General features: G+C 45.7%; 1 protein-coding gene across 1 annotated transcript; it reads right to left on the reverse strand.

The window, feature by feature from the left end:
- Positions 1–9,696: 9,696 nt before the first annotated feature.
- Positions 9,697–11,683, reverse strand: LOC112126041 (protein CLN8-like). Its single transcript, XM_024224434.1, has 2 exons — positions 11,141–11,683; positions 9,697–10,020 (listed from the first exon to the last, which is right to left on the reverse strand). The coding sequence occupies exons 1-2, from the start codon at positions 11,681–11,683 to the stop codon at positions 9,697–9,699; spliced, it is 867 nt and encodes a 288-aa protein (XP_024080202.1).
- Positions 11,684–18,088: the final 6,405 nt, after the last annotated feature.

Raw genomic sequence — 18,088 nt, forward strand, 5'->3', positions numbered from 1 at the left:
TGGTGCATTTTTAATGACTTGTACACAAGACAAACACTATGAAGCTGCATTGACATTAAGAATCTGTAATGCATTCAAAGTCTGCAGTTTTTTACCTATTCCTTTATAAACAGTGTTAATATGAGAAATATATACTGGGGTTATTCCCAGTTGCTGAACATGAAGTTATCCTTAACATGTGTAATAAAACATTGTCACTACACAGAATGATACTTTAGTACATACATTGTAAAACTTATTTCATCACTGCAAGGCCACAATGGAAAAATGTTGAACAGCGAAGAAGCAGCCATTTCATCAGTAAAACAGAGAATGGAAGAGTCACACAAATTATAATTATTCAACAAAATATTGATTTATACAAAAAGCCAAAGATGGCATATCATCCAAACATGCTTTGTTGTACAACGAACCCAACTACATTCATAGTTTTCAGAGACAGTTTAAACTGACTTCTAAATCCATGTAAAGTGGGAGTCTCCCTGAGATCAACGCTAGAGCATGTAGAAAGAGAGGGCACAGTATATAAATCCTCAATTACTGTACAAGAAGAAAAATTTACAGGACTTGGACACAGCTGGCAATCTGGAAGAGCTTGATTTGGGCTGGAATCTATAATACAAGGAATTCTGCATTGTTGTGCTAGATAATGGTAGGCTTTGTAAGTAAGAATAAAAATTGATTTAACAAACAAATCACGTCAATGTGAAGAACACAACACATGAAAGCTGCAATCAGAACCTGTCTGGAGTGTTTGGATCTGTTTGATAGGATATGAAGCTGTCAAGGCTGTATCCCCACTTTGAACTTTAGGGTACAAGTGTGGGGGCCTGCATGAGGACTTCTAAGCTTAACTACCAGCTTAGTTCTGGTCCGCTGCCACCATTCCCTTCCCTGGGAAGCTTTTAGAAACCTCTCACCAATTCCCTGGTGAATACAGATCCAAACTCCTTGGATCTTAAAACAAGGAGAAATTGATCCTTCCCCCCTCCTTCCTTTCACCAACTCCTGGTGAATACAGATCCAATCCCCCTTGGATCTTAAAACAAGGAGAAATCAATCAGGTTCTTAAAAAGAAGGCTTTTAATTAAAGAAAAAGGTAAAAATCATCTCTGTAAAATCAGTATGGAAAATAACTTTACAGGGTAATCAAACTTAAAGAGCTCAGAGGACCCCCCTCTGTCTTAGGTTCAAAGTACAGCAAACAAAGATAAACACTCTAGTAAAAGGTACATTTACAAGTTGAGAAAACAAAGTAAAACTAAGACGCCTTGCCTGGCTTTTTACTTACAAGTTTGAAATATGAGAGACTTGTTTAGAAAGATGGGGAGAACCTGGATTGATGTCTGGTCCCTCTCAGTCCCAAGAGCGAACAACAACCTTAAACAAAGAGCACACCAAAGCCTTTCCCCCCCCCCAAGATTTGAAAGTATCTTGTTCCCTTATTGGTCCTTTGGGTCAGGTGTCAGCCAGGTTACCCGAGCTTCTTAACCCTTTACAGGTAAAAGGATTTTGGAGTCTCTGGCCAGGAGGGATTTTATAGTACTGTACACAGGAGAGCTGTTACCCTTCCCTTTATAGTTATGACAGAAGCACTGGCTGATAAAAAGTACTACAATAAATAAGCCCATTCTTGATGAGGGCAAAGATTAAGTCTGCATTACTGAACTGGGGAAGGGAGTACGTTAACTTGCCAACAAGTTAGGCAAAAATTTTCCAAGTGATGGCAGCAACATACTAAAGGGCCTGACCCAACTCGTGCTGAAGTCAATGTGGGCTTTTACATATGGGAGTGTGATAAAGCCCTGCTAAAGGAGTATGCCAATTTTACATTAGCAAAACCTACAAATGCACTACACCTAGTGCCTACAATAGCAACAAAGTCTTAGTAGCATTTAGGCATGAGTAATTTCTCATCCTTCAGAGCTAAAGAAACCTAAAGGAAACAGACACTACTGGTCTAGGTCTAGAGGAAGGACAGAGATCAGCATAACAGCAGTAAACCTGACCAAATGGTCTACAAGTGGCAGCTCAGATGGGGAACACACGTAAGGGCTTGTCTTCACTTGTAAAGTTAGGTAAGTTGACCTAAGTCACACTACTCCAGTTACGTGAATAATGTAGCTGGAGTCGACGTAGCTTAGGTCGACTTACCGCGGTGTCTTCACTGCGCTGTGTCGACAGGAGACTCTCTCGTCAACTTACCTGAGGGCATTCTGAGCCAAAAAATTAAAAATTCTGCACACAATATTTTAAAATTCTGCAAATTTTATTTGTCAAATAAATGTGGAGGCTCCAGCATGGCATTGGGGAGCACAGGACACTGAGTGCACAGAGGTGGGAGATCACTGTGCAGCTTCCCCCCGCCCCCGGGACATGGGCACAGCAGTGAGGCTGCACCCAATCCTGACAAAATGCAAGGCCTATCACAGAAACACCCCGGGACCATGCCCCTTGGTGCCAGGTGCACCAGGTGTGGGCAGGCAGACTCAGCAAGGCAGGGTCCAAGTGTGGAGGGGCTTAGTGTGGGGCGATCCAGGGGTGGGTTGAGAGGGTTCTGTGTGGGGCAATCTGGGTGCGGGCAGCTCATGGGGGATCTGGGTGCGGGGGAGGTGATCTGGATACACAGGGGTCCAGATGAAGGTAGTTGGGGCTCAGCAGGAGGGGTGCCTGAGTGTGGGGGGGATAGAGCTTGGCAGGGGGGGTCTGGGTGTGGGGGGTTCAATGGTGGGGTCCAGATGCTGTGGGAGTGGGGCTCAGTGGGGTGGGGATCCAGGTTCAGTTGGTTGGGGCTTGGTACATTGGGGATCGAGTGCAGGGCTCATCTGGGGTGCGAGGGAGAGGGTGAGGCTCAGCAGGAGGGTCTGGGGGCATGGGGGTTGGGCAGCTGGGGGAGCAGATCCCTGTACGGAGATCCTTCCCCCTGCAGCTGAGGAGTGATGGGTGCAGGAAGCACGGGGGGGGGCGAGGGGGAGTCTGCAAAGCTTCCTACAGCTGGGAGAGAAATCTGGGAGTGGGTCTGACACAGCTCTGGATGCCGTGCAGGGGAAGAGGAAGTCCTGTCCTCCCTATCCCATCCAAGATTAGCCGCTGAGCCCTGTGCAAGATAGGAGCCACCATCCAGGTCTTTCCCAGTCCCGCCCACAGTGGTTCACCTCTCTGCTGGCTGCCTTGGCACCTGAAACATACTGCTGGGGAGGGTCACATGACCGCTCTTGTGGCTTCCTTTTGTTTCCCCATCAGAAAGTCTGTGGGAAAGCAAAGAAATCTGCAGGGGACATAAATTCTGCACATGCGCAGTGGCGCAGAATTCCCCCAGGAGTACACCTTACTCTTCTCGGGGAACTAGAGGACTAGGGTCAACCGGAGAGTGCTCTGTCGTTGATTTAATGGATCTTCACTGATTGCAGCAGCATCAATCTTCCCGGTAGTGAAGACATACTTGTATATAAAGGTGATTTTGTACACTTAAGGTTACTTGCTGAGATTATAATTTTAGAGGGATACAGACCAGCAGAACTTCCCTTATTGTTCCCTTTAAGTTCTGAGCCTCTCCCCTTTACTGCCACCCCTCTTCAAATAATGTAAATGAGTTTGATCCAGCTTCTTATACTACACCCATATCTAGGTGCTCAAGGCACACTATCAAGGTGAAAGTCAGTGTTTCTCAACCTGTGGGTCAGGGTAATGAGACGGTTATGGGGGGGTCGTAAGTGCAGGGCTGGCATTGCGGGAGAGAAGCAGGGCAATTGCCTGAGGCCCCATGGCACAGGGGGCCCTGCAAAGCTAAGTTACAAGCTAAGTTACACCCCAGGAGGTGGGGCTCGAGCTTCGGCTTCTGCCCCATCACCTAAGGTTAAGCCAGAGCCCAAGCCCCACTTCCTGTGGCTGAAGCATGTAACTTAGATTCACGGGGCATACTGTGGCATGGGGCCTCAGGCAATTACCTGCTTGCCACCCCACCCCCAAAGTATTATTCATAATTTACTAAATGATATTTCAGGTGTGTGGGGGGGGTCACAAATTTTTTTCAAATCCAAAGGTTGAGAAACACCACAAGCAGGTTGAGAAACACGGATAAAAGTACATTTTTCACAAGACCAGCTACATTTTTCACAAGACCAAAGAACACTTCCCCCTCCCAAATAAGAATTAAGTTTAGGTACATATCAACTTCATTTTCTGGTTCCTTTGCACTAGCAAAAACTGGTGGGTTAACAGTATTATTCACTAAATATTACTGTTGTACAGGATGCTTTAGTACAGGGGTTGGCCCCTTCGGCACGCGGCCCATCAGGGTAATCTGCTGGTGGGCCGCGAGACATTTTGTTTACGTTGACCGTCCACAGGCATGGCCCTGCAGCTCCCAGTGGCCGCAGTTTGCTGTTCCTAGCCAATGGGAGCTGCAGAAAACAGCGCCCAGCACATCCCTGCGGCCCGCGCCGCTTCCCACAGCTCCCATTGGCTGGGAATGGCGAACCGCAGCCACTTGGAGCTGCGGAGAGCCGTGCCTGTGGACGGTCAATGATGGACTGCGTGCTGAAGGTTGCTGACCCCTGCTTTAGAAGGTATAAAATATAACAAGGTTCCTGCCCTAAGCAGCTTACACTGGCTCGGGAGTATTTTAAATTTCCTTTCCCTACTTTTTCCTTTTAAAAAAATGCTTTTAATTGAAAATTTAAAAAATCAGTGTAATAAAAAACTATTCTGTTCATAACAAGTTTTATGAGCTCAGATTTACAAAACCTATTTTTGGCTCTATTTATAAAAAAAATAGGAGGGGGGGGGAGAGAGAGAGAGCGAGAGAGAGAGCGCTGCACAGCTCCATCAAAATATCTATCCAGCTGCCTAAGCCCATTAGGGCCCACCCTTCTAATATCCTTTTGCATCCCTCAGCACTACTGCAAATCCCAGCCCCTCCAAGTGCTAAAACCAAGGCCGGCTTCATTAAGTACTGCTTTGCTGAAGAGACAGAACATGTACCTTCAAATGATCCAAACACCCCGGACATACCATACCACACATTCCAGGAGACAGATACATTCCAACATGGTCAGCCTTTAACTTAGCACTACACAATGTGCCAGAGTGAATGACCCAAGTATGATTCCTGGCAGTCATACATGCTAGCCCCACGGATCACACAGTTCAGTTAACATTCCTTATGCAGCTGGAACACATGAACAAATACATCTTCAGAACTGAATGAAAATGACACTGGTTCTCCGCAGGCCTGTTCAACAGCCGCATTGCCAGGTTTCCACACCCTTTCAGAATGTGACAGTACTGGAAGGTTGGCTGGAAAGACCAAATTATTTTACAGGAAGGAATTTCATTCAGCCTCCAAAGATTCTCTCCTTGCTCTGAAGGTGCTCAGAATGACTCAGGCAGTCACTGATGAGGTCATAAATGCGCTAGAGGTGTTCATATGCTGAGTTTACCATTTGAAGACCAACATTACGACACTTGCAAAGCTACATAGGTGGATGTTTTCCAAGCAGCAGACAAACAGAGAAAAATTGCCATTCACAAGAAATGCATTTATACCTGCTATCAAGCAATGGAATAGCTCTGGGATGACCGAGTGCATCCAAAACTACCCTCCCCCACCGGGGACAGATGGGTCTTGGGGCTGGTCTACACTGGGGGGAATCGATCTAAGATATGCAACTTCAGCTATGAGAATAGCTTAGCTGAAGTCGATGTATCTTAGATCGACTTACCTCCCGTCCTCACGGCGCAGGATCGATGGCTGCGGCTCCCCCGTCGACTCCGCTTCCGCCTCTCGCGCTGGTGGAGTTCCGGAGTCGACGGGGAACACGTTCGGGGATCGATTTATCACGTCAGCTCCCATACTGCTGCACTGGGCAGCACAATATGGGGAGAAGGTGACCAGCCCTCTGTGGAGAAAGAAGTGGTTCGGGACTATTTAGAAAAACTGTACGTGCACAAGTCCATGGGGCCGGATGCGCTGCATCCAAGGGTCCTAAAGGAGTTGGCGGATGAGATTGCAGAGCCATTAGCCATTATTTTTGAAAACTCACGGCGATCGGGGGAGGTCCCGGATGACTGGAAAAAGGCTAATGTAGTGCCCATCTTTAAAAAAGGGAAGAAGGAGGATCCGGGGAACTACAGGCCAGTCAGCCTCATCTCAGTCCCTGGAAAAATCATGGAGCAGGTCCTCAAGGAATCAATTATGAAACACTTAGAGGAGAGGAAAGTGATCAGGAACAGTCAGCATAGATTCACCAAGGGGAAGTCGTGCCTGACTAACCTAATTGCCTTCTATGATGAGATAACTGGCTCTGTGGATGAGGGGAAAGCAGTGGATGTGTTATTCCTTGACTTTAGCAAAGCTTTTGATACGGTCTCCCACAGTATTCTTGCCGCCAAGTTAAAGAAGTATGGGCTGGATGAATGGACTGTAAGGTGGATAGAAAGCTGGCTAGATCGTCGGGCTCAATGGGTAGTGATCAATGGCTCCATGTCTAGTTGGCAGCCGGTTTCAAGCGGAGTGCCCCAAGGGTCGGTCCTGGGGCCGGTTTTGTTTAATATCTTTATTAATGATCTGGAGGATGGTGTGGACTGCACTCTCAGCAAGTTTGCAGATGACACTAAACTGGGAGGCATGGTAGATACACTAGAGGGTAGTGATCGGATACAGAGGGACCTAGACAAATTAGAGGATTGGGCCAAAAAAAACCTGATGAGGTTCAACAAGGACAAGTGCAGAGTCCTGCACTTAGGATGGAAGAATCCCATGCACTGCTACAGACTAGGGACCGAATGGCTACGTAGCAGTTCTGCAGAAAAGGACCTAGGGGTCACAGTGGACGAGAAGCTGGATATGAGTCAACAGTGTTCTCTTGTTGCCAAGAAGGCTAATGGCATTTTGGGCTGTATAAGTAGGGGCATTGCCAGCAGATCGAGGAACGTGATCGTTCCCCTTTATTCGACATTGGTGAGGCCTCATCTGGAGTACTGTGCCCAGTTTTGGGCCCCACACTACAAGAAGGATGTGGAAAAATTGGAAAGAGTCCAGTGGAGGGCAACAAAAATGATTAGGGGGCTGGAGCACATGACTTATGAGGAGAGGCTGAGGGAACTGGGATTGTTTAGTCTCCAGAAGAGAAGAATGAGGGGGGATTTGATAGCTGCTTTCAAGTACCTGAGGGGGGGTTCCAAAGAGGATGGAGCTCGGATGTTCTCAGTGGTGGCAGATGACAGAACAAGGAGCAATGGTCTCAAGTTGCAGTGGGGGAGGTCTAGGTTGGATATTAGGAAACACTATTTCACTAGGAGGGTGGTGAAGCACTGGAATGTGTTACCTAGGGAGGTGGTGGAGTCTCCTTCCTTGGAGGTTTTTAAGGCCCGGCTTGACAAAGCCCTGGCTGGGATGATTTAGTTGGGAATTGGTCCTGCTTTGAGCAGGGGGTTGGACTAGATGACCTCCTGAGATCCCTTCCAACCCTGATATTCTATGATTCTATGATTCTATGAGACACGATAAATCGATCCCTGATAGATCGATTGATACCCGACAATCCGGCGGGTAGTGAAGACGTACCCTTGGAGGATAGACTGATCACACCAATTATGCAGAAAATACCATGTGCTCCCAAATCAATCTTTCCGCTAATCAAAATATCATGTCCAAAGACCAGATGCTCACCGTCTTGAAAATGTCTGGCTAGCCATCTGCCTTATACAGCGATGTGTGAGTGTGACAGATGAGGATCAATGTGACAACGTGTCTAGCAGTGGAGCCCTAGATGGAGATGACACACTGATGATGACTTTGATGAATAAATGTTTTCAGTCCTACATGTCAAAACTAAACTCCCTGGGATTACCAAAGGTCAATGTGTTTTTCATGTAAACTATGCACTTCTGTATTCAAGAATAATTTAAAAAGGTGATATTTCATTATTTCTTCAAATATATATCCACATAATTGTTTTGGGTTTGTCAGGCTTCATACCACTGTGTTCATGGGAGAAAGGGCTTTTGAATAATACCTAGCTTGACCAATTTCTGACAAGTTATATTATCAGAATTTCACAAACAGGAGACCTGGAGATGGGCTGACGGGGTGCCAATGAGACCCACCCTGCCATACTGCCGAGGGGGACACCATTGAAATTATGATTCTGTAGATTTTTACAAATCAAACAATGCCTCCCTTGCCTATCACTAACTTGCCACTTCCCCCAAAATGAGAAGTTATTACATTATGCTCCCAGACTGAAGTTACTGACATGAACCCTGACTGAGTTAAAGATTTTTAGGGTGACCAGACGTCCCGATATTATTAGGACAGTCCCAATTTTAACACATTTGTCCCGCGTCCCGACTGCACATCAGTCGGGATGCCCTTTGTCCCGATATTGGGGACCGCCCACCATGAGTCACCGCCAAAGTCCCGGGGCTGGCGTGGTGGTGCTTCCTGGGGCAGCTCGGGGCGTGCCTGCCCGCCGGCAGGAGCCTGCAGTGCTGGCAGCCACTAGGCACAGAGGTGGAGGGGGGTCTCTGCATGCTGCACCGGTTCCCTCCTGCCCAATCAGAGCTGCAGGGGCGGGGCTTGCAAGCACCAGCAGCGGGCAGAAAGCCCTCCGCCCCTCCACCCAACCTGACCTGACCCAACCCTAGGAGCCAGACGGACCTGCCGGATGCTTCCCGGAAGCCGCCCCAGGTAAGCACCGCTGGGGACTCCCCACCTCGCCCCCCAGCAGGTCCCTCTGGCTCTTAGGGTCGGGGCCCCGTGCGCTGCGCAAAGAGCCGGAGAGCGCCGCCCCGGGCTCCCGCCATCCCGGGAAGCGCAGTGAGCGGCGCGGCTGCGAGCTGGGGGAGAAGTCTGCCCCAAAGCGGCAGCGCAGCACCACGGTGGAGCCTCCGCCACCTGGCTCTGGGCAGCTAGAGGGGGTCCCGGCACTGCCCCGCCCTGCAGACCGCATAGCTCCGCTCCCCACTCACCGCACGGACAACTCCCTGTGGTGCGTGGGCTCCGTTCAGTGCTGGGCGCTGCGCACGCCAGCGGGGTAAATAGCAACCTGACTCCCGCCACGCCGCCCCCACATGGCCAGTCCGCCTGGGCTGCTGCCCGCCAGCAGCCGTGACCCGAGGGTGTTTGGCTGGGGATTGCGGCCTGCAACAGACGGAGGCAGGGAGGGCACCGAGGGGTCCGTCTGCGGCAGAGAGCAGGGGCGTGTGGTGCCTCAATGTGGGGCAGTTTCCCATGTGCCCCCCCAACTATCTCCCACAGCAGGGGTGGGGGTGGTTATAAAGCCAGGCGGGAGAGTCAGTGGCCACTTTGGGTGAGTCTGCCCTGCAGTTTAAGTGCAGAGTTAGTGGGACTTGAGTCAGCTGAGCTGTGTTAGGGAGCCCTGGGCTTTGGTCACCCTAAGGTCCAATATTAGAGGCTTTGTCTTATATAGGCAATTATTCCCCACCCCCGATTTTTTACACTTGCTATCTGGTCATCCTAAAGATTTTGTGTGTGTCTATTTAAAATATAGACAACAACAATTTTAAAAAACACTTTTGATAAATGAGTATAGTACACTAATAGCAAGCTACAAAGGGATCAATATATTCATAGACTTCTTGTAAGCAATTCTATTTTCATAGACTCGGTAGTAAACCTGCACTATATTCTTCTGGACACACTTTACTATTATCCCAATAGCTGTTGCAACACTATATCCTCTTCTTTTCAAATGTTTCACTATTTAATTTTCCAGAGGATCCAAAAACAGCAGTGAAAAATGAAAAATTCCAGTCAACTGGACCAAAGAGCCGCTGGGTCGATCTGTAAATCCAGTATGGATTAAGTATTAATGTAAGTGTACTTAACCCCATGAAAAAGACGATAAAATGTGGAAGTCCCAGATTTTCCACTACATCATTCCAATTGGAAATACACACCCACCACATGTGATAAATAAGGACCATGCGGCAGTGTTGCATATGGATCAGTACCCATTGGTTTGCCTTCCATAAAAGGGTATTAGCATAGCCAGTCTGAAAAGAAAACAACAAAGAAAGAGAAATGAGATTGCACCTTCGAGATAAAGCAGTCAGCATTTTCTAGAAATAAAATCTATATTACATAGAAATTAGATATATATATTAACTTGTCTGTTGTGTAAACTGCCATACAAACATTCTCTCAATCATATTTCTCTTGAGTGCTAAGAGATTGCACATTTATATAGAATTTTTGTCCAGCAGAATTCTAAACCGCTTTGCAAACTATGTGCATACAGCTTCACTTAGATGCAGCCACATGTTGGATGGAGGAAGACAATCAAAACAAAGCACCTCTCACAAAAGTGGAGAGGGGGTAGCAAGATCTGGGAAGTTTTGGCCAACACCACCCAGGCAAACCATGACTCTCTGACTGCTCTAGGATCTATATGCACAGACAGGACCTCCATGTTTAAGGGCTCATTAAAACCACTGCAGAAGGGCTGCGGTGATCCTGCCAGGGCTTGTGGCTGTAATTCTAAAGAGTCCAGATATTTTATAATTTAAGCTTAAACTACTAAACTTATTACTGGGAACTGATTGCGGTTTCAGAAGCAGGGCTGATTTCTTTTCTCCCTACAAGCATGGCAGATCTCTTCAAGGCTGTTCTCCCTCTCTGCATCCACAGAATATACATACACACTCATATGTGAGCACACATGCACATGCCTTTAGTCTTCAGGAGAAATGTAATGGTCTATATTAAGACTGGCTCATCAGCTCCAACATTCTCATGTTACTATTTTCACTCTGTTAAAAAAAAAATCTTTAAAAAATAGAGTTTAGTCACTTAATCTTTAGTCCTGTGCACTAGATCCCAACTAGTGAGTCTGTAAAAAATTTTTTAAAATCTTCCCTTTTCGTTTCTTTGCCACAAAATGGGTAAAAAAATATATATATATAAAAACACTGAACAAGTATTTTAGGGTGTTATAATTAAGGATTCCCAGGACTTCAAGTTTGGAAGAAAAATTCTTTCCTAATCCCAGAACTAATCTCCCAATTTGAAGGCCAATATTTCTTTGCAGATTTTTTTTTTTTTTTTGAGGGGGAGGCAATGGGAGTTTTATAATGGAAACTTCTATCACCAAAAATTAATACAGCAAGTTCTTACCCTTTGAAGAAGCCAGTACATGCAGATTGAAGGGGTGCTCATCTCAAGTAGCAATCCCATCACGGGTAGATAGTGTCCAGACTTTATGTTAATTATCAGACCAAGAAGCCCACCAAAGGCAAATAAATGATGAACTACCAAGAACACATCACATGTCCTGAAAACAATATTAGACACATGAACAACTACATTTTCAAACAAGATGAAGCCAGAGGCTATTAAGCAATGAAACCAACTCCACTTTTGTTGTGAATACACTTTGTCAGCTTGAAAAACTGGATCTATGAGCAAGGCCCACAACCCAGCTACACAACTCTGAATCCCAAGCAGGCCACGAGTGATAGCTATATTCGAGAAGACTTTGTCCTTTCCTGACAAAGTGCGATAACTGGCACTGATCCATGAGGCCAGCCAGTGAGCTAGAAGAAATACACCCAGGTAGATGAAAAATCCAGCTGCTACTAACTTCAAACGAACTTCCCACAGAACATAGTCCCAGTCAAATATGACACTCAAGGTTTCACCAGCATATGCAAGATTCATTTCTTCTTCTATAATTCAAAATATTTGGAGAGAGTCTGAAGCGTCTCACCCACACGTTGCTCTATATTAAGGCTACTGAGCCTTTGCTGTTACGTGGAGCAGAAACCCACCTGCAATTAAAAAAAAAGATAGAAGAGACTTGTAGATAATGGCTGTGTGCGTGTATTTTACACACACACACACACACACACACACACACTCCCCATTTATGAAAACTCACTAGTTTCACTACAGTTTAGAGTTTGTTTCTCTTTCCACTGATATTTCCAAACAATTTAGAACTGACATAAAAAACCTACTCAAGGCTGATAATTAGCCTTCAAGATCTCTACTGGGTATATAGAAGAGAAGATGAGAGAGGGAAACTCCTTATTTCCCTGCTGGCAGAACAATTAGTGTCAATGGATGTTACAGTCACAAAACCTTTACTTTTTGTTCCCAAGTTATATAAAAATACAATACTTTTTCCTGGTCTTTTTCCTTACTGGTTTTTCTTTCCTTCCTGTTACTTCTACATACGTAGAATACATGCTATTCTTTATCTTCAAGTCTTCCTTTGCCTTTATAAAGCATTCCTCAAGAAGTCCATCTGACTGAAGGGTTTTGCTAATGCTACTGACAACACATTTTTAAAACAATCTTTCACCAACTTATATGCCAATAGCATTCCCCCCACCTTTCCTCACAGAACAGTTGAAAATTGTTTTATGACCAATGATTTTTACTTCTAACAAAGTTAACATTCCAGGTGTGAACAGAAACAACTCCTGTGGACATAAACGAAGGGGGCCAGTACTAAAGGGAAAAAAAACACAACCACAACTGAGGCTTACAATTCTTTAGCAGCATATTTAAGCATCACTGAACCTTCATTTTTCACCTGTAGAGCCCTCTGGATATGTCTACACAGTGAGTCTCGAGCCCCGATCTACACACTCGGGCTTGTGCCATGGTGCTACAGACTCAGTCTCGTGCTACAGCACTAAAAACAGCTGTGTAGATGTTCAGGCTCGAGTTTGTATTCTGAAATCCAGGGAGGAGGTGAGTTTGAGAGCCTGAGCCGCGACGTCTACAGTGCTGTTTAGTACCGTAGCATGAGCCCGAGTATGTAGACTTGGACTCTAAGACTCGCTGCCATTGGTTTTAAAACACAGTAGACGTACCCTAAGAATTTTTAGGAATCAAATGTACACACCCGGTTTACAGGGTATAGATCAAAACTGCAACAAACCAGCCACTATGAGCCTGATTCTCATTTACGCTAAGGCTACTTTACACTGCCTGGAAGTATAAAGGAGCCCTGAATTGTTGGAACAGAATAACATGGCTGTGATGTTATTGACGTAAACTGTGACCGTATAGATCATTGCTGCAACCAGGGTCCTATGGTTGCACCAGGTCCTATACAGAGGAGGCCAAGTGGGGTGTCAATGGGAAGGTTGTAGTTTGCTGGTTATGATTATGCTGTCTGTATGTGTGTATCATTTTTGTATTCGAAGTTATGAATATTGGCTATGTACTTGTTTGAGTCTAAGTAGCCTCAGTAAAGCATTTGGTCAGCTTCTTGAGAAAGAACTATTCTCGGTAAGTGCCCAATCAAGAAACACTTAACTGACAATGGATTTTGGGAGATGCCAATCCACATCTGAGCTTTCCTGCGAACATTCAAACTAACATGTAAACAATGGTGTCAGCCTGCAAAAAGCTGAATCATTCATAGACATGTGACTTGCCTAGGTGACTGCAAACTCCATCTTGTTGAGGGGATTTTACACAGGAGAACAAAGGGGTTTCCACCCACAAGAGAAAGACTATATAAGGCCCTGGAAACCCCTCCATTTTGTCTTCAGCTGGCTCAAGAGATAGCCTCTCCACCCCAAGAGATGCCTGAAAGAAACTGGAACAAAGTAACTATGGGGGTGTGAGTGATTGCTGGACCCAGACTAGGAAGGAGTCTTGTCTGTGAAAGAAGCTTATTGGAACATCTCTGAGGGTGAGATTTACCTGCATTTAGTTTCCTACTGTATTAGGCTTAGCCTTGCATGTCTTTGTTTTATTTTGCTTAGTAATTTAATTTGTTCTGTCTGTTATTACTTGGAACCACTTAAATCCTACTTTTTATATTTAATAAAATCACTTTTTCCTTATTAATTAACCCAGAGCAAGTAATTAATTCCTGGGGAAGCAAACAGCTGTGCATATCTCTCTATCAGTGTTATAGAGCATGAACAATTTAGGCGTTTACCCTGTATAAGCTTTATACAGAGTAAAACGGATTTATTTGGGGTTTGGATCCCATTGGGAACTGGGTATCTGGGTGCTAGAGACAGGAGCACTTCTTAAGCTGTTTTCAGTTAAGCTTGCAGCTTTTGGGGGACATGGTTCAGACCTGGGTCTGTGTTTGCAGCAGGCTAGCATGTCTGGCTCAACAAGACAGGATACTGAAGTCCCAAACTGCCAGGGAAAATGGGCTCAGAGGTAGTCTGAGCACATCAGGTAGCAGTCCCAAGGGGGTCTCTGTGACCCAACCCATCACAGTGGCCTCAATGCAAATTGCGCCCTATATCTATAGTACGTATGTACACACACTTTATTATTTTGTCTAGAAAAAAAAGAAAATCAATAATGTTATAAATATTCTTCTTTATTATATGTTTACATAAATGGACCTTTGATATACGCAAGCATGTACTATTGGCCTGTTATAATTAGAACTTTAAAATCTTTTTCTATATTAAGTCATAGTATGAAGAATAAATAAACTTTTCAGAGTTAAAAAAAAGACAGCCCTCCTTAGAGTTCTCTCTTCTGTGAGGTGTTTTAATTATGCATGCAGCATCACAGATGTGCGCGTTTGTAGGTCTTGCATACACAAAGAAAAACAGAAGTAGGGAAACAGGTTAACAATGGACAAAGCATGAATTCCCAAGGGGTCTTGTAAATAATATGTAGCTAGTATATAAAGAAATAGAAAAAGAGTAAAGTGTGATAGGCTTGCAGCTGCAGCTTTGCTTACGAGTAGTTTGTAGCACATGGATAGCTTGTGATTCATACAGGGCCTATTTCACAGAATTAGTAGTCAATCATAAAGCATATGATACAATGTAGAATATAATGCAAGCGTTAGTCTGTTTTAGAATATGTATATAATCTGATTTATAACTATGTACTTTGGAGTTGTGATGCACCCTAACCTGCCCCACTACATCTGAGCCTGATCACCTCAGGCGCAGATTTCTGAAATGCCAATAGAGAAACGTTAGTGATGAGTCCTGATTTGGACTGAGTTTTTAGATTCCAGAGAACTGGATAAAAAAGGGTTCTTGCAGAACTGAAGTGTTCTGGATAAGTTGAGTGGAAAAGGTCTTGGAGGGAATCCCAACAATGTTGTTTTGCTTGCAATCTGGAATATCAGACACCAAAAACAGAACATAATTCTATGAAATGATAGTCTAGTTCTAGTAAATGCATGAGTAAGGGCTTGTAGGATCATCTTGTGAACAAAATTGCATGGTCAACTTCTGAACAGAATTAGACCACATTCTAAAAAGGTCTTTTATTCCTGAAGCTAATTAAGGACATAGAGAAACAACCTTCTTATTGTCCACCCCAGCATCACAATTATTATTAATTGTATAGTCCCGAATTTTTAAGCTTGGGGGCATAAAGTTAATTAAAACGTCCTCCACATGGTATGGTTTAAACATTTTCTTATGTTTTTGTTTTAAAGTATCTATGAGCACAGGTCCATTTTGCTGACGCATTGGTCTAGATTGCCATGACCGCTGGACAGAGCACATCTTGACAATGTGGCCAGGGGAAGAACTGCCCAGAGAGTATCTAATTTAACACAGTTTGACTGGCAGCTCTGGTGGGAGGCAGAAGAGGAAGCCATATGGATTGTTAGCAGCACAAGTAAAAAGCTTACAAAAGAGATGCCTTCCTTTCCTGCTCCCCAATATAATAAATAATAGAAAAGGAGGATGGCAGCCTTATAGCTAGAGAGCAAAGGAATATTGCTTATTTATATTCTCAGAGGGCCTGATTCTGCTTTCCTTTATACCAGAGCAACTCCACTGGCCCTTCCTTCCCATTGCCTTGCATCCTGAAACAGTGAGACAGTTAAGAATTCTAATTTGGTAGCATTTTACACTCACTCTCCACAGATATACAGTAGAATGCCAGAATTACGTTCGTAACTCTGAAATGTTCATAACTCAGAACAAAACATAATGTTTTTTCTTTCAAAAGCTTACAACTGAACATTGACTTAATACAGCATTGAAACTTTATGATGCAGAAGAAAAATGCTGCTTTTAACCACCTTAATTTAAATGAAAGCAGCAAAGAAACAGTTTCCTTATCTTGTCAAATCTTTTTTTTTTTTAAATCTTCCCTTTTTTTCAGTAGTTCACATTTAACACAGTACTGTAGTGTATTTGGGTTTTTTTGGCTCTGCTGCTGCTGGATTGCCTTCTTCCAGTTCCAAATGAGATGTGTGGTTGAAGGGTCAGTTCCTGACTCTGGTGACATTCTACTGTATATAACTAGGCAACATACAAAGAAGTGGAGAATCAGGCCATTAACGTCAGCATAGTTACAACGGTGTGAAGAGAAAGCCCCAGAAACTTTCCACTCTCAACTCCCCACAAAAAAAGACAAAGAAAAACACCATCCCCCCCACCACCACCAGCATAGTTACATACAGCCCTCTAAATACGGTGGTTCACAGGCTGTGTGAAATTCCCCTGACTTCATACAATAGCCTCTCCTGGAAGTAGAAGTAGGATGTTTTCTCAGCATTTAAAGAAAACCAGCAGTTATTTAATGCTGTCTAATCCCCATTTCCTCCTCCTCCTCCTCATAAGAAGGAACAGTAATGTTACTTACTGCCTGGTCTGCTTCAGTTATTCTGCAGTTTCTCCTCACAGCCTCTGCGCTTTCCTGTCTTGTGTTCAACAGCTGCACTCAGCCGAGAAGTCCGGGCTGATTCTTCCACCCTTTGATGCAGAAGTAGCTGCCCCTGGAATGGAACAGCTTGGAACCCTAGCTCGGCACCGCAGCAAGAAGAGACACCTGCACACGGAATAATGTTACTTATCGCTTCTCCTGCCCCACCCTTTGTTTCTGCCTGACGTAAACCGTCCCTCCCTCCCCGGAGGGGGGAATGGAGCACCCCAAATAACCCTTATTGGCCAGCCGGACTATGGGGTTGTTCACAGTTCTCCTTAGAGCTTAATTTGCAGTGCGGGAGGGGGGTCAGACCACACTCTGCCCTGGTGCTGCAGCCAAGTTTCGCGTTGCACCGATGGAAAGGGCGATCGCCCCCCAGTACGGAGTCCTGACAAAACACTGCACGGTGGCGTGTGTTGTCATTGGCAGCCGCAGCTGCTAGGATGCAAAACATGTCCAGTGCAAAGCCAGCCTGAGCCCAGCTAGAACCACTGAGCTGTGTAGAAACGTGGGAGCTGGAACCGAGGGACAGACCCCTCCAATACCCCGCTGTGAGCAGGACGTGTGTGTGTGTGTGTGTCCTGCACAGAAATAGTGTGTCACACACGTGTGTTGTCTCTATCGTGCCTGGATTGTGCTATATGAAGGGGGCCCACGTCTTGTTATTTCATCACAGCTGCTAGGTTTTGCGCAGCTTGGTGTGGGGCAGTTCTCAGTGGTCACAGTCATGGATTTCCTTCTCTGGGTGCTCCCCTGCTGGGGCTGGGGTGCAGCAGGATGGGCCCTGCAAGAAGTAGGGCTGGGGAAGTGAGTCGGGGGTGGGTGAGGGTTGGCGAACCCGAAGGCAGGGTGACTGGGGACAGTCAGGGGGAGCACCTGGAGTAAGATGCTTGGGGGCAGGGCAGGCTCCAGGCACCAGCCGAGCAAGCTCATGCTTGGGGCGGCAGATTCCAAAGGGCGGCATTCCGTCTAATCTTATTTATTTATTTTTTTATTTTTTTATTTTTTTGCGCTTCACTGCTTTGGCCGCCCCTGCAGGTTTTTTCTTTTTGGTTTGCTGCTCCCGCCGTCCTGTAGGGGACGGAGGAGGGGAGCGCCCTGTAGCAAGCCGGGCAGGGTGCAGCGGCACAAACAGACCCTGCTCCCGTTTCCCTACTTTGGGTATACTGAGCATGCTCACCCGAACTGAGCATGCCCAGTAACCTTCGCTGTCGCCACTGCCCTCTCTCTGCCCTTACTTCTACTTACGATTTGCTGCCCCCTCTTTGGAGGGGTTTAAAAGTATTAAGGGGGGCAAATCGCAGCGGGAGGCTGTCAGGGTCTGAGCAGGGGGCAGAAATTTACTGGCCTGGGGGGATGAAGCTACTGTAGCTAGCAGCAGAAGAGGGGCTGAAGGGGAAAAATCGGGGGTGGGGGTAGGAGCCGGGGTTAAGCCGGGGGGGGGGGGGGGGG

The sequence above is a fragment of the Terrapene carolina genome, unplaced genomic scaffold, assembly GCF_002925995.2.
Source record: "Terrapene carolina triunguis isolate 2854851 unplaced genomic scaffold, T_m_triunguis-2.0 Scaffold42, whole genome shotgun sequence".
Taxonomy (NCBI): domain Eukaryota; kingdom Metazoa; phylum Chordata; order Testudines; family Emydidae; genus Terrapene; species Terrapene triunguis.